At 38.4% G+C, this 16,276-nt stretch overlaps 1 protein-coding gene across 5 annotated transcripts in view; it reads right to left on the reverse strand.

Moving 5' to 3' along the window:
* Positions 1-16,276, reverse strand: part of NCKAP5 (NCK associated protein 5) — a 644,081-nt gene that overhangs the window by 39,414 nt on the left and 588,391 nt on the right. For all 5 annotated transcript variants that reach the window (XM_043505027.1, XM_043505028.1, XM_043505024.1 and 2 more), the window contains one exon: positions 2,970-3,284. In XM_043505027.1, coding sequence (XP_043360962.1) covers positions 2,970-3,284 — 315 coding nt within the window. The remainder of the gene's footprint in view (positions 1-2,969; positions 3,285-16,276) is intronic.

Here is a 16,276-nt window from a genome sequence, read left to right on the forward strand (position 1 = left end):
ATCAAATAGTTCTATTTATTCACTACATGTATGTTATGTAAAACCAAAATCTAAGAAAACAAACAGAGCTTTGTTGAATAAAATGAAAATTGTGTTTTTGGTGAAGTAGGGTAAAGAAGAAGGGTCAGATGAAAATATTCCAGGAAAGAATGAGTTGACCTCACAATCTGATGTATTCTACTTTTTTTGCATCTCTTCATGACAATTTAATTAAGATACAAACCTTACAAGATTGGTGCAGTGAATATTAGGATTAAAATCAGCGCAATCTTACTGCTACCAACTTCTTATGAAGCAATTCAATGCTTGCAGTTTCTATTCAATTTATTATAATGACAGTGTTTAATCATGGAGTCTACTCTATAGCACACTGCTGAATTGAGGTCACACATGTGGCTATTCAAGCATGTAGCATATAATCTATAACTAAGATTTCTCTTCTGAATCTCTTAGCTGTGCCATTAATTAACAATACATTTCTTTTGAAAATAATATTTATTAAAATATATTTTATTTAGCTTTGATTCAAAACCTGCAGGGGAGTTTGCAATAAAGGCCACGATATGTTTTTGCACTCTAATATACTGCACTGGGAATATGGCTAAATCAACCACATTCCAATATGTTTAATTAAAAACCTTCTCATATACATTCTGATGAAACACCAGTCTTAGGTTCAATTTAAATAACAGCAATTTAGCAAAACATACTTTGGTGGTCTTACCCTAAATTTAAACCTGATATCTAGCCCTACATGATCATTACATGGGATTTCTTGTATGAGGGCAATGTGGAACAGAGTCATGCAAGTTAAATAAATCAGTGTCATTTTTTTAGCTGCAATAAATACTCTACCTTGACAAAGTGTTAGCAAAAAAGTTTTAGCCTGTAGATTTTTTGCTGGTTTTTTAATAGTTCTCTTTTTAGAATGTAAACTCTTTGGGGCAGGGACTGTCTCTTAGTATGTGTTTATATGTGTTAATCTAAGGCTAGATCCACAAAGGGATTTAAACATTTAATTGTCACTTTGGGCACCTAAACCCAAAATGTAGATCCCTCAATGCTGTTGCTCAAATGCTACCTAATCATGTAGAAGCCCATATTTCCACTGGAAAGTCCTCATGGCACCTACACTTCTGCTGGTGAGCATGCACAAAGCTACCTAAATCCTGACACCTTCACCTAGCTCCTACCTAAACTGCAGTGGGCTCCTCAAACTAGATGTTCCCCGGCCTAGCTCACCTGCAGAGACCGATCAAGTGGGCATTCTCAAAGGATACCTACTAACACAGAAGAAAGTGGTAGTGTAGCCCAGTCGCTAAAGCACTTACCTGGAATGTGGTCATTGGAATAGGGGCTTGGACCAGACTCTCCCACATCCCAAGTGAGTGCACTAACCACTGGGCTACAAAGTCACTCTCTCACACTCACTCTCTCTGGCCCAATGAATGTTTAAAAATTTCATACAAAGTGGAACAGCTTCAAGAGGAGAGATTTAAAGCTGCACCCAGAATACTATGTAGCCCCGTGGTTAGGATAGTCACATAAGAAGTGGGAGACCTGGATTCAAGTCCTTTCTCCAAATTGGGCAGGACGGATTTGAAGCTGCACCTCCCATTGGGCTATAGGCTATACAAGGGGTGGAATAGCTGCCCCCATCTTTTTGAGAGAAAGGGCTGAGCTGATTTAGGTGCCAGAAGAGGTTTCATGGCTGTGAATCCCAAGTGGAGGGAGGTGCCTGACTCCGTTGGAGAGGTGGAGCTCAGGTCACACCCCTGTCCTCGGCACTAGCTTAGGCAGTTCCCTGCTCAGTGACTCCCATTCTTAGGCACCTAACTCTACTCATGCACTGTATAGTGAGCCTGGGTCTCTAACTCGGGGCTGTGGATTCCACTGTGCATCAAGGAGCCTAAACATTAGATGTCTATCTTCCCTTTGTGGATCTAAGCGCACAGTTTTTAACAGCAAAGACCACCAATCCCAATAGTGTCTTTGGGGCATTCCCATAATACAAAGAATACATAATACTGAAGTAGGAACAATTAAAATTTGTACACCACCCAAAGCAGTTTAATTTATTGTGTTATTTGCAATATTTCCCATTTTAAGTACAGAAATTACTCCATGATAAAGATAAATGCTATGGTGTAATTAACATCCATTTTTTTTACTGGCACTTGTACTTTTAGGCCACAAGCCTGCAAACATGCATACACACACATACCTTTACACACTGGCAGTCCCATTGAACTCAGTGGGACTATATTCAATTCAGTTTGTATATATAAAGATACTCATGTGTATGTTTGCTGGATTGGGGCCTTAGCATACGTCTTTCATTCCTTTCTGAGCTCTTGTTTTATATGTGATAGTTAATGCACATTCTGCTGATCCATCAAAATAAGTGTTTTTTACTACTGTCTATAAATACATTTGTACAGTGCAGTAACATATCAAAAGACTTATGTTTATAGTTGAGGCAAAATATTCATTGGTATAGAATTTATGCACAGAGTCCAAATTACTTTGTATTCCAAGTTCAGTTCTGAAAGCAAGTGTTTATGAATATGTCATTTTAACCTTTAATATCACAATAAGGCCACTGATAGCAAATTGAGAGCCTGATCCTGAAAGTTGCTGAGCACATGCAACTCTTATTCAAATCAATGGGAATCAACAGTGTTCAGCATTTCTCAGGGTTGACCCTACTTTTCTCTCATACTGTTTCTTGAGGAATGGATTTAATATTTTGCACAATTTTCTTTGAGATACAGATATGCATTATGAACAACCAAATTTCCATTTGACTCATGTCACCAACTTGATAACCTTATATATTCACATAAGGAATCTTTTCTGCTATGTGCTTAGCGTTCTCGTTATCTAACATCATTATGACAGGGCTTCTGTTAATGGAAACAGACATAAGGGCAGAAAGAATCTAATTTCCAGTGTAATTGGCACTTTACCTGAGGAGACAGGTTTTGGAAGGCGACTTTGAAAATGTCGTACAACTTTGGCAGTCATGGTAGGATCAGATGTTGAATGACTAATCATGCTTTCCACAGATTCTGGGCTCTTAGCTGTTGAAGGCACTTCTCGCTCAAGAGTTTTGGCTTTTATTGAAGGAGCTGAAGGAAGAGCTTGCTCAGGAGACATGAAGTCTTCAGTTTCTAAAGTTGATTCTTGCTTAGAAACATATCGTCCAGTTGACCGGTTTCCTGAGTCTGGGAGAGGGAAGGTTCCTATTCCACTGTCCAATGTTCTCATCTGGCAGCAAGACTCTAAGATACAGGAAGATTGTGTGATGGGAGTGGAGCTAAAGGAATCACTAGTATTTAAAGACAGTGAAAGGGGCTATGGGGAAAGAGGGTATCTTGAAAGGAAGGTTTTAAGGAAAGAAAAACATTTCACATTTAGCAAGTGTCAATTGCAGTTGCAACTTCTAATATTTCACGTGAAATACCTTTTTCATTAAACACAACAAAACATCACATTCAAATACAATTAAACCACAACAAAAAGATAAAAGACAAGACATTCTAAGTGGCATGACTTAAATTTTTGTTATGACAATGGCTAAAGGCATGTACTAGAAACTAATTACTGCTCTTAATGGTTGGTACGAATTTCTTTGAGCTACATTATATTTTAACAGTTTGCAGAGAATTCAGAGAAGACCATTAACATGATTAAGGGCAGGGGATAGGCTTACAGGAAAAAGTAAAAGAATTAAGAGTGCAGTGCTCTCCTTCCCGTGTGCAACATGTACAATAGGAGCTCATTCCTCTGCTAGGAAGGAAAGGGGTGCTAATGTGCCACTGCCAGAAGTCATACCACCAATTCTTGCAGATGACCAAAATCGACAGGATTACCTGGAGATATCAGCCTCTGAGGGTTCCCCCCACAGGCCTCCCATAGCAATGGCAAGACAGCTCACATCCCTGCCTTCTTACACTTTGGCTCAGCTGATGTTATCTAGTCACACATGCCCTATGCACTGTTTACTCAAATTGCAGAGGAGCAGTTACTGCTGATCAGGGAAGCAAGTGTTTTAGTTGGTAAATTCCTGACAGGGGGACATGACTCAAAGCATCACACCAAATTCCTCCCCCTGCGTCTTCTCAAATGGGTGGTGTTCGGCTCCACCATAGCAGCCATGGAGTGGAGATAGGGATGCAACTGTGGCTCCCCTACGTGGTGGATGGGATGCAGCTGCATAATCCTATCCCCTCCCTCTCTATTCACTCACGTAGTCTTCCCCTCTGACATAGCTAGCTTGGCCAAACAATCCTGAGAGGGTATTATGGCAATTGACCTATATTTTAAGAGTGTAAATACCAAGCAGGAAGCTTTAGGACTAATGGCTTGAAACTAAGCAAAATTTAGGTTAAATATCTGGAAACATATCCTGACAGCAAGATCTATCAGGCTGTTGCAGATACTCCCCAAAGAAGTGGTGGAAGTCCCATTGCTTGAGCAATTTAAAACCAGACTGGAAAAGGGACTTGAGAGTATATGGTAGCAAGCAATTGTGCCCTGATAGGACATGCAGAATATGACCTAATAGATCTTCTTCATCTCTGTTTTCTATGCTCCTATGTACTGATCTTTTTATGATATTCCTATTTGCTATTTAACACCATCATAGTTAGCAGTGCTCTGTCAAGTCATGTTCTCAAAAAGAAAAGGAGTACCCGTGGCACCTTAGAGACTAGCAAATTTATTAGAGCATAAGCTTTCGTGAGCTACAGCTCACTTCATCGGATGCATTTGGTGGAAAGCTTTTTCCACCAAATGCATCCGATGAAGTGAGCTGTAGCTCACGAAAGCTTATGCTCTAATAAATTTGTTAGTCTCTAAGGTGCCACGGGTACTCCTTTTCTTTTTGCGAATACAGACTAACACGGCTGCTACTCTGAAGTCATGTTCTGTTATTTTTCCTCTGCAGCATTTCTAATGTTCTTAGAGGTTTGAAAATATTTCTCCCTTACACATTTTGCCTGTCTGCTTCTGAAATAATGGCTGTTTTCACTTAATATTTTTATCTTAACTTGATATTGGTATAAGAACTTATCTCCGCCACCCCCACCCCCCAAAAAATTGTTAGGTGGCTATTTATTTTTTCAGTTTCTTGTCAGAGGAGTAGTAGTTTTATCTATCTATCTCAGGTACTTATATGCCCGCTAATTACTGTAGTATATGAGTGCATCACAGTCTTGAATGCATTTATCCTCAGAACACTACTGTGAAGAACAGAAGTATCATTATCCCCACTTTACTGATAGGGATCTGAGGCAGAGAGAGAGACTTAGGACTTGTCTACTCTTAAAATGCTGCAGCAGAGTAGCTACACCTCTGTAGTGCTTCAGTGAAGATGCTATCTATGCAGACTGAAGGGGTTTTCCCATTGGTGTAGGTGCTCCACTCCTCTGAAAGGAGGTAGCTAGGTTGAAGCAAGAATTATCCTGTCGACCTAGCACTGTCAACACCAGGGTTAGGTCATTTTAACTGCATTGTTCATGGGTGTGGATCTTTCACACCCCTCTGCGATGTAGTTATACTGACCTCTTTTCCTAGTGCAGACCAGGCCTTAGTGACTTGCCCAAAATCAAACAGGAAGCCTATGACAAGGCAGGCAAGAGCCTTAACCATTGATCCATCCTTCCTCTTTGTTAGTTTTAATTGCTCTGTTTTTTTTTTAAAGCCACAATAACATAGCTACTGAGAATTCTGTGGACTCTTCCTATCAGATTGTAACAGTGTTCAGGTAAGTTACGTTCAATGAGTTAGTCCTGGTAACATGCTACATGGACTAGCAGGGGTTAGAAACCCCATGGATAATAAGCAGACATCATTTATTGACAGGTCTCCTACCAACTAAAGAAAAACAGGAGTGAAGAAGCGATTTCCATTAATTTCTATTTAGCTGGAAGGATGGTGACTGATGTGAGGATCTTAGTTAGAGAGGTATAGATCAGATAACAATGGAAAGAATTCCAGGGCTTCAGCAAAGACATGGGATAAACTAGGAGGGATAAAAAGAAGACCATATTTTGGACCCTAAATATCTTAACAGCATGCCTTTTATGGTCTGCAGTGTTATTATAGGGCCTGATCCTGCATTCCAATTTCATTGGGAATTCTGGAAAAGAAGAGCTTGTAAGATCAAGCACACATCTTGTAACCTCTTTCCATTTATAGCCATTCTTTTCCATCACATTGTTTTAAAAACATTCTATATTAGAAACAACAGTCAGTCCTTCCTAATTACAGCACACCAGTACTAGACTCAAATCAAACAACAGATGCTGATCGTGCAAGAAAGTAGCAGTGGCCTTCAATACAGGAAAATTGGAAGTGAAAGACCATCAACTCTTTTTGGAATAGCTTCAAGAAAGAACACATCTCGTGCCAGAGAATCCCTCTTCCTCGTGACTCATCTTTATAAATCCTAGGAAACCTAACATCCATGAAAGATAGAGCTCATAATCAAGATAAATGACTAGTCAGGACTGTGCTGATGGCCAAAAAATGATTCTTGAAAAGTGGAAGTCCCCAAATGTTCCTAAAATAATTGATTAGATGAGAGAGTGACCTGGGAGCACAAAGTAAGTCTCATTTAATAAACATAAATACTTCTAACCAAAATAAAATCTTCTGTAGAATGCTGTACCTGGCTAACCATCTTTGTAAAAGGAAAAGACGCCATGTTGTAAAACGTATTTTCAAAGGAGGTTTGCCAGGTTTTTAGTGCAGAGCACCCACCACAGGATCTTGGTTTTCAAAAGGGCTCAGTATTCAGAAGCTCCCACTGTGACACTGGTGGCGAGATTTTCCAAAAAGATGTGAACCCAACAAGCTACAATCTGTCCCTAGATCTAAACACCATGAACATCACAACTTTCTATGTAGTGTGCTAACTTTTCAATGTGCATTACTGCTTTATACTGAAAGCTTATTTTCTTAATACAAATAAACTATTGTTCATAGGTGTGTGGGTTTTTTCCCGAAGAATGATTTGCATTATTAAGTGAATGAGTATTAAGTATTCCTGTGTGCTGGATTTTAACTTCTATGAGGCAACTGCCAAATCAAAGTATGTGGAACACTCATCAGGGATGGCTCCCAAGCCAAACTGCTTAAGCCCAAATATGACTCCTTTAGGTTCTCTTAGCCCTGTACTGGGGTTTCAGTTGGAATACTTGCATTACTAAGTGCTAATCAGTATGCGTAAAGTTGCATAATCAAACTCAAAGATATAAAATGACTCAGCAGAACATTAATGTGCCAAAAGGAGTCATATTTGAGCTTAATTACTATGTTTAGGGAGTCTTCCCTGGCAAGTATGCCAAATTCTTTGGAGGGGAAGCGGTGGTGGTTTGTTTTATTTGTATTTTTTGCCTCAGGGAAGAGAGGCATGACTTTGTTATAGTGATCACAGACTTCCCATCTGCCATACTACTGACCAAATAGTCAAGAATCAGTCTCTGAAATACAGAAAGAATTTTTCCTTTGCCTAGATTTGATTCTTCCTACAAAACAAAATCCCTATAACTCCTGTGCAGATGCATTCTTCCAAACTGAAAGTAGAAATAGGCCCATGACTTTGGGACATTTACAGGAGATCACAAACCTCCTCACTCCATGGGGCCCTTCTGACACCTTGTGACAGGCAGCAAACAATACTATCTCCATATTTCCCTATGGATGGCACAACTTGAGGAATAGCTCTGGGTTTAGCGAGGCTTCCTCCCACAAGCTGTTACTTCTACATAAGGCATTGGTCATTATGCTCTCTGATCTAAGAATTGACTGAACAGTGTAGGAATGCATGTGTAGGAATTTCAGTCTAACTTCCACATGTTCATAGATAAGATGATCATCAGTCTGATCTGGATTCCTCTAGTCTGGTAAGGTAGACATCATGGTACTGTAGTCTGACAAACCTTGGACTTTAGTGACCTGTGGTAACAGCATTGAGACCTCTCCAGACAAAAAGCAACTGCATATTTTATAGTCTGAAATAGGTCTATGAAAACTTAGCAAGATTTAAAGAAGGACTGGATAACTATATTGATAAACAAGAATATCTAGAGTTCTGATGTTAATGTTAATAGAAAAAATTTGTAAGGGACATAAAACATGCTTCAGGATTTACACCAATCTCTAGCTATTAAAATGAGACCTTCATGGGGGCAAATTATCCCACATCTACCTTCTATGGAGTCTTTCACCTTCCTCTGAAGCATCTGGTGCTGGCCACTGTCAGAGACAAGTTACTGAAATAGACGGATGTCGGGTTGGAGCCAGTCTGACAAGTCCTGTGTTCCTATGGTATGCCCCGAACACTGCTTACTTAAAAATCAGACGGTAGAATCCATGCATCTCCCTAAGTAAGGATTAGTCAGGGTAGGTTGGCAACCACGGACAAATATTTCATCTTGTTAGACCACCTCATCCTGGTATAGAAATGAGGCCTGGTGTAGCATACATTAAAATGATTAGATTTTTTTTCTCTTTAAAATACCAGCAACACATTCACAGAACTCATCACTGGCCAAATTCCTGGGTTGTTTTAAAATAATCAGATTACATAAAAGAATGATTCTTACATAAGACACCTCTTGTTTCCGGTTTCAGATAATATGCAATTTGGGAAATCATTTGAAAAAAGAAGATAAGGTGAACAGCACAACAAGAACCCCAGAGGGCCTGATGCTTCTGTCCTTTCTCAGGTTAAAATTCCACATTGATGTAAATAGGGGAATTTAGCCCAAATAAGGACTTCTAAATGAAAAAAAATAAAGCATGTACATGGAGGAGCCTCTTCACAGGGCTTGGCTTTGTCACTCTTATCCATACTGAATAGTACCTTACTCTGCAAGTACTGATTTCAATGAGGCTGTCTGCAAGTAAAGCACTATTTAATGTGAGTAATGAGGCAAAATCAGGGCCCACATAACTTTGAGATTAGGTACAAAGAAGCATTCTTGGGTTGACTTTCCACAAACCAGAGTTCAACCTGGAGAAATTTTTAGAGAGAGCCTGAATCTCTGAAAATAGGATTTTATAATGGAAGTGATGACATAGCCTTTCAGTACAGCTTCTTAGATGCACTGCTCCAGTAATTTACAAAAATATTCTTATTCAGAAAAAAAAGGCATTTGCAATGTATTCTCTTCTTCTGGATACTTGGTAGAGATTTCCAAAACATCTGATCTGTGAAAATGGTGAATCAAAGACTCACATTCCACTCATAAATTCTTACCAGATGTTTGGTTTATTGAGGAGTTAGCCAATAATCTGAACAGATCTCAATTATTCCTTAAATAGGAGTCTAATTCCAATTACTTAAAAATATTTGTAGGGTTTTTAAAATATAAAGCAGTGTAAGTTCTAAATATTGCCAAGTTTGGGGATGCATTTACATGCATGCATATATAATAATGATTAAATAATCCTTAGAGTCACTTACATTTGAAATAACATGAATGAGCCCCTGATCAGCAAAGCAATTAAGTACATAGCCATATTCAAAATAATGGGACTATTTATGTGCTTGAGGGTAAGTGTGTGTCTGTGTGCTTGCTGGATAAACAAAATATATGTTTCTGGACATGTGTGCAGACAAGGAGTTATACCTCTCTATATCTCTCTAGTTTTAGTTTCCAGCATGCCCTAATCAAAGCATTGTCTTGTATTGACCTGTGCTAAGATTGACAGAGGATGGTTAAAAGTCAATCCCCCTTGGCTAAAAGGTGTCAGGATTTCTGGAAACTTCGCTCTGAATCACAACAGCTCTGAATCAGATGGCATCACAAGGTTAACACAAACATTTTTGCTGGTTACCTTAATGTAAACAAACAACATTACTTCTACTTCAAAGCACTGAATTCCTTTAACAGTTATAATTGTAGTAGAACTAGGAAAAGTGTATACAATACTGGCTACCAGAGCTAATTCTAATGGCAAGTCATGTAGATTGTCACATTGGCTATCTAAACTTAAAAAATAACAAAATGTTTTTAGGGACATAGAGCATCTGTGCTCAAACAGTATATAGGTAGCTCTCATTAAACCTGGCTTCCTGGGTAGTGTAACTACAACTACCATAGCCCACAGGGTCTTAATTTCTTTCATATTAATGGTTCGCTTTATGTAAAAAAGGTTACATTTACCCTTGAGTAGAGGGCACACATCACTAGAACTTAGTGGGAAAAAAATCACACAGTCATTTTTGAATTTTTGGCCAAAAACCCAAAAGTGTTTGGTGGAAATCCTTTGGTTTTTGGCTGAAACGTTTTGACAAGAAAGCCAAAATTTTTCACAGAAAGCAGACACTTTTCACAATCAAATTCATTTAGTCAAAAACCTAAATCACCACTGAAAAACAGTTTATGGAAAATTCTTGACACATCCTGCTCACCACTTAGCCCTCAAAATAGTGTTTAAAGTGATACATAAGTCTTGTGTGGGTTGTCTGCACAGGGGTGAATGACTGCACTGAAAATGAAGGAGACATATTCAAACCACTAAAATGAAGCCTCCCAAAATATTCTGACAAGTGCTCTTTCTTTGAATGAGAAATTCATCCTGTCTCTAAAAGTTACACTGGCATATGCAGCAGATGATATGATGTGGATTTTGAGCCAGATATGGAGCACAGCTAATTTTTTCGGTATTTTGAAACATGCCAGATTATTAATTATCACTCTTTCTTCTTTCATAATAATATCTCCAGTGTAAATAGATCTCTGCAAAACTGCTTTACGAGTTAATAAACATCTTTAAACTACATGTGGTATTGGCAAGAAGAATTTAAACTACAGATGGCAGAACAGATCTCTTTATTTGCACATCCTTCTCTTCATCTGCAGTGCTAACGTAACTACAAGAAAAATGTACATACTTCTGCCAAACTGATGTCAGTTTTCAAGCAGATTATTCCTTTTGGGCTTATACTACCATTTGATATAATTAGTCAAAGATGAATGCATCAGTTGTTTACTGTTTGGATTAGAAGCATGACCAATATGCACACCTGAAGAAGCTAAGCCTGCTGTAGGTAAAAATCAGAGGAGAATTAGAGGTAACAATTTATATGAACATGATTCTCTTCTCACTTACAGTAGTTTTACACTGATGTAATCCTATTAACTGCAATGGAATTATTCCTAATTTATACCAGGAGACATGAGACGAATCAGGCCCTATATCTTCAAACTGATTAATTTAAATATGAGCTTTGCCCAAACTTAGGGTTGCTCAAATCCGGGTTGCAGTTCAGATCCAATTATAATTAAAATTTTTCTATAAAACTATGTTGTGGTCCTTATTTGTCCTTCCCCACTTATCCAACCAGGCCTCTTATTGTCTCATCCCTTCTCCTGCCTTTCTGCATTCCATCCAACTTCAATACCCTGATTGCACAATTCTCCCACAAATATCTGCATGCTCTTTCCCATAACATCCCTATCCATGGAACTTCCTGTCTGAGTGGAAATACCAGACCACTACCCTCTCTTCGTTCACCCACGTCTCCAAAGACACACTTCTGCCTACAAGAATAAGTCAGACACATTTATTTGTAATATTGATAGCAAGTAATAATAATAATCTTCTGCTCTACCATATTGTATGCTGACTTTTACCATATACTGTTATTCCTGTCCATCTTCCCTCTCCCATTTTGTTATCCCTCTTCTTGCATTATGACAAGACAGATTGTAAGCTTTTTGGGGCAGGGAACATGGGTGAAATCCTTGTCCCTATTCAAATCAACAGAAGTTTTGTTAGGATTTCATCACATGTATTCTCATTTGTGATTTACCTAGGGCATTTTTGGGCAATATCAATTATTTTTAAGAACAAGAGTTGTAAAAACAAAATTATTTATGGACACTTGCACTCATTCCTTATCTTTCCCAAAACATTAGTTGTTCCTCCAATTTGTTATAATTATTTACAGGGAAAAGATTTACATTTTATCCAAGAAAATTAGACATTAGGATAACAAGTTTGATATACCTTAACAGGAACAGTAGGACCTTTAATTGATGTAAGGTGAAAATTCTAGCTCTGTGTGTAAGACTCATTGTGAATTTTTAACAAAATTGAATTACACCTACAAGATGTGAACAGGATCAGGGTAGAAATGGGTTTGTTTTGGAAGGGAGCAGACTCCTTCTTTTTGACTATACAATACTTTGGTTGTACATTCTCGCCTGCCAATCAGCATTAATGATTTGCAAGTGTGCTAAGGAACTCCCAACTGATGAATAATAGATGAAGAGAAGGTGAAATCCTCAAATCAAATGTACACGATGAATCCAAGTTAAGCAAAAGAAATGATAAATTATTGCTGTTGCAATGCAGAAGTGTGGCTATTCCTGATGCTTCCATAGTTCAAACGTGTAGTACCACAGCCTGAGAAAGGATAGTCAGTGTACGTAGGTACTAAACTGGGACTCAGGAGATTGGGGCTCAGCCACAGGCTTTGTATGTGACCTCGAGCTAGTCTCTTAGGCCAGGAATTTTAAGGGATTTAGTCACTTAAAGATGCATATAGGCGCCTAGTGGGACTTTCAAAAGCACCTGGGCCTCTAACTTCCATTGAAATCAATGTGACATGGGCACTAGGTGCTTTTGAAAATCCACTAGACACCTAACTGTATATTTAGGTGCCTAAATACTTTTAAAAATCTGTCCTATAAAGAGCCTGAGACTTAGGAGTCTAAGTCACTTTTGAAAATGACACTTACGCATGGCAACGCCAAGTGGAGCAATGCCTCAATACCTTTACAATCTGGGACTTAATTTCTCTGGCTCCGATTTCTAAAGCTATTTAGGCCCCTAACTCTCATTGAGTTCTGTGCCATTGGTTTCAATGGGAGTTAGGCCCCTAAACACCTTAAAAAAAATCTTGCCCTTTGTGCCTAAGTTTTCCATCTTAAAAATGGGACTAACGATACGCCCCTACTTCCCAAGAGAGTTGTCAGAATAAAGCCATTCATGTTTAGCACTCAGATACAATAGTGATGGGGCCATACCAGTATCTACACAGATAAATGGAGCGCCACAGACATAGAGGCTATGAACTGAATCCTAGCAAATGTTTTCTGGTTTTACTCACATTTCAGTTATGACCAGTTCAAACCTCAGTCTCAACCCTAGCACCACTGAGAGTGGAAGCCAGAGTTCACTGACTGGTATTGCTGAAGTCTTAGTCTAGGATAAACCAGGAAACTTGACTGAAAAGATTGGGAGCAACTGATAACATGCTCTTACAGGAACCTCATGTAAAAAATCGAGCGTAGTCTCATTCACGGTAGTAGTGCCTGCTTCGCTTTTCTGCTTGTTAATAGACAAGAGCAGTGACAGAGCTCTGAGTCCATAAATTTTGTCTCAGGCACTATGATGTCATTTATAAAAGATGTGCACAAGAAGCTCTGCACCTTGCAAAAGAGAATGTACTATATTTATTTTAGTAACATCACCGATTTGTTTTTAATAGCACAAAACAGTGCTAAAATAAAAGCTATATAAATATTAAATGAGGCTTTAAATAATTTATTAGTTATACCCAGAGGGTGATTTTACTTAAGCGTAAGGGTAATAACTACTTATATATATATACACATACACACGTGCAACTAAATGGCTTTATTTCCCAATTAATGTAGTGAAAACCTGTTAACAGACTTTTCTGAGTGACTTTAAGTTGAACTATAATCTTTCTTATTTCAGCACACAAGTTCAGCTCCTCCAGACCAGATGATATTCTAATCACTGTATCTGAAAGCTAACTGTGTGTAAACAGAAAGCAGCAGTTGGTGACAAATTGTCATGATCTAAAGCCAGAACAATGAATACTGATTTCTTTCAGAAAGTGTTTTCCCCATAACAAATGTCTGTAATATAAATGCTAGGTGGTGTTTCAAAAACATCATTAGCATGAGTGGTTGGGAACAGCATACTGTACCACTCTGCCTGCTAGAGGCTGGAGAGAGACAAATAATTAATGAAAAATAAATTTGATTTTTTCTGTTTATGAATGGTCCTCAGATTGTAAAATTCTCAGATATATTCAATATTCAAAGTGATGCATGAATTTCTTCAGCGAATATTTCATGCTCATGGAGATTACATTACAAATAGTTGAAAATGTGCTATGCTTATTAAAGTCAATGAAAAGACAGCTATTGATTACAATAGGCTTTGGATAGGCTTGAATGAGTCATGTAACTAATTGGTAAGAATGTGAATTTTGAATTACATATTAAAATAAAAATTTGAAATTCACTTTTTGCACTTCAAGCATATTTCAGCATTCAAGATTAAAATCTGTTTTTCATGAACATTCATGTTCCTAAAACCCATTCCACCATTTCTGCAAACAGAACAGAAAATCAGTGTGTGCACAAGTGAAGTGAATTGGAAAAAAACCTGAAAAAACATCCATAGAAAATGTTTTGCAATATTCCCTTTGCTCCACTACAGACATATGAAGTAGTGTTAATGGGAAATGCATGACCAAAGCTCCACACAGAGAGACTAAGATGTGTCCACAAGTGGTTTTAACCAAAATATGTACTAACCCCAAAGCAATAATCTATAAAGTAAAAAGTCTAAAATATAAGGAAATCATATATATATGGAGACTAACGGCTTATACTACCCCAACTAATTGGGATAAGTACTGTATTGTCTATATGCATGATATAAAGTAGGATAAATCGGGCCAGATCTTAAGCTGATGTAAATCAATATAGCTCCAGTGACTTCTGAACTGTGGCTCTGGGCCAATGTGTTTAAATGGTATTTTAAATCCTGAAGAATAGTAGATTTTAAGTATCCAGAATACTAATCAGAGTATTACCTGCATATAACTGTAGGAAACATCAGGTTTTCTATCATTCCAATTACATAATTTAGTACTTCCAGGTGGATAAATGTAATGACAAAAAATAAAATGAACAGCAAATCATTGTGACTAACACGGAAATGTTGATCCAAGATATTAATATTCTCCACAGAAAGGAGAGCTAAACGGTATACCATAGCATTGCTGCAGGAGACTTGGCAATTATGAACTGCTATGTGTATTATCCGTTTGAAGTAGAAATAAATTATTTGTCTTTGCCAGACTGTAAAGAAGGTAAGTTGACATAAATTAGGAGATACAAATTCATTCTAGTTTCTTATTCACAATAAAGGATTCTCCACCATCTTCAAATGTACACATAAAATTACATTCCATTATTGCAGACTCCTTCATACCATCACTTCAGAAATACTTTTCAGAAGACACTCAATAACCAAACAATAGTTAATGGCCTAGGCAGCACACAGTATCTGCACGCACGATTTCTAGAGGCTCTGCAAATTGCATGTGGATCCCAAGGATGGGAACACTCACATGGGCAGGGGAGTCATGGATAGGCAGAGATCCCTTGTACACTGGTCACATGCATGACAGAGAGGGAGATAAAGGAGATTTTGGAGACAGGAAGAAAGGGGGAAATATAGGGGGTGAGGGCATGAAGAGCAACAGGCACTCAGATAATATTAAACCTGTTCTGGGTAGAACTGAGAGGGAGGAAAAAAACTACAGAGAGACCACTGGAATCCACCAACTGTCTGCACTCCCATCCCTTTTACGTGGCATATTTTGCACTGCTGCTTGGCACATAATTAGCATATGTTATTATTAGCATATGGAACATGACAGCTCCCCACCTGTCTACATGGCCAAGAAGTCCTGTGCCTGTAGACTGAGTGGCACAGAGATTTTGAAAAGCCCTCTCATGGGGGAACACAGAGCTACAGTGCAAAGGAATTGGCAGGGACAGTAAGTGCTTTTGTAGGATAGTAGCAGGTGAAGGTACTAGTCTGAATGGCTTCTTCCTGTAATTAGTTCTGTCCTGTCTGTAAATCTGTGCATGAGTCCATAGGGGCTACCCTTTCGTACTATGCCAAATGACTGAGAAAGCACAAGGCACCCTGCCACATCATCTAGAACATATGTAGGTCTGGTAGGCTTTGATGTTGCAAGAGGTAAATAGTTTATTTTTAACATTTATTAATATTCAAACTGCTGAGGTACAGAGGCCGAGTAGGCTGCAAATGTAACTGATAAGATGTAGCCCGATTACAAAGTCTCAGTTCAGCAAGCACTCACATTAAAATCTATGTACAAATTCACAATGGCTGGGTTCTTGTAAGGCTTAATTGTCAACCTGTGTGTGCCCTAGGGCTTTTGAAAACAGGTTTC

This window comes from Dermochelys coriacea, chromosome 11, assembly GCF_009764565.3.
Source record: "Dermochelys coriacea isolate rDerCor1 chromosome 11, rDerCor1.pri.v4, whole genome shotgun sequence".
NCBI lineage: Eukaryota > Metazoa > Chordata > Testudines > Dermochelyidae > Dermochelys > Dermochelys coriacea.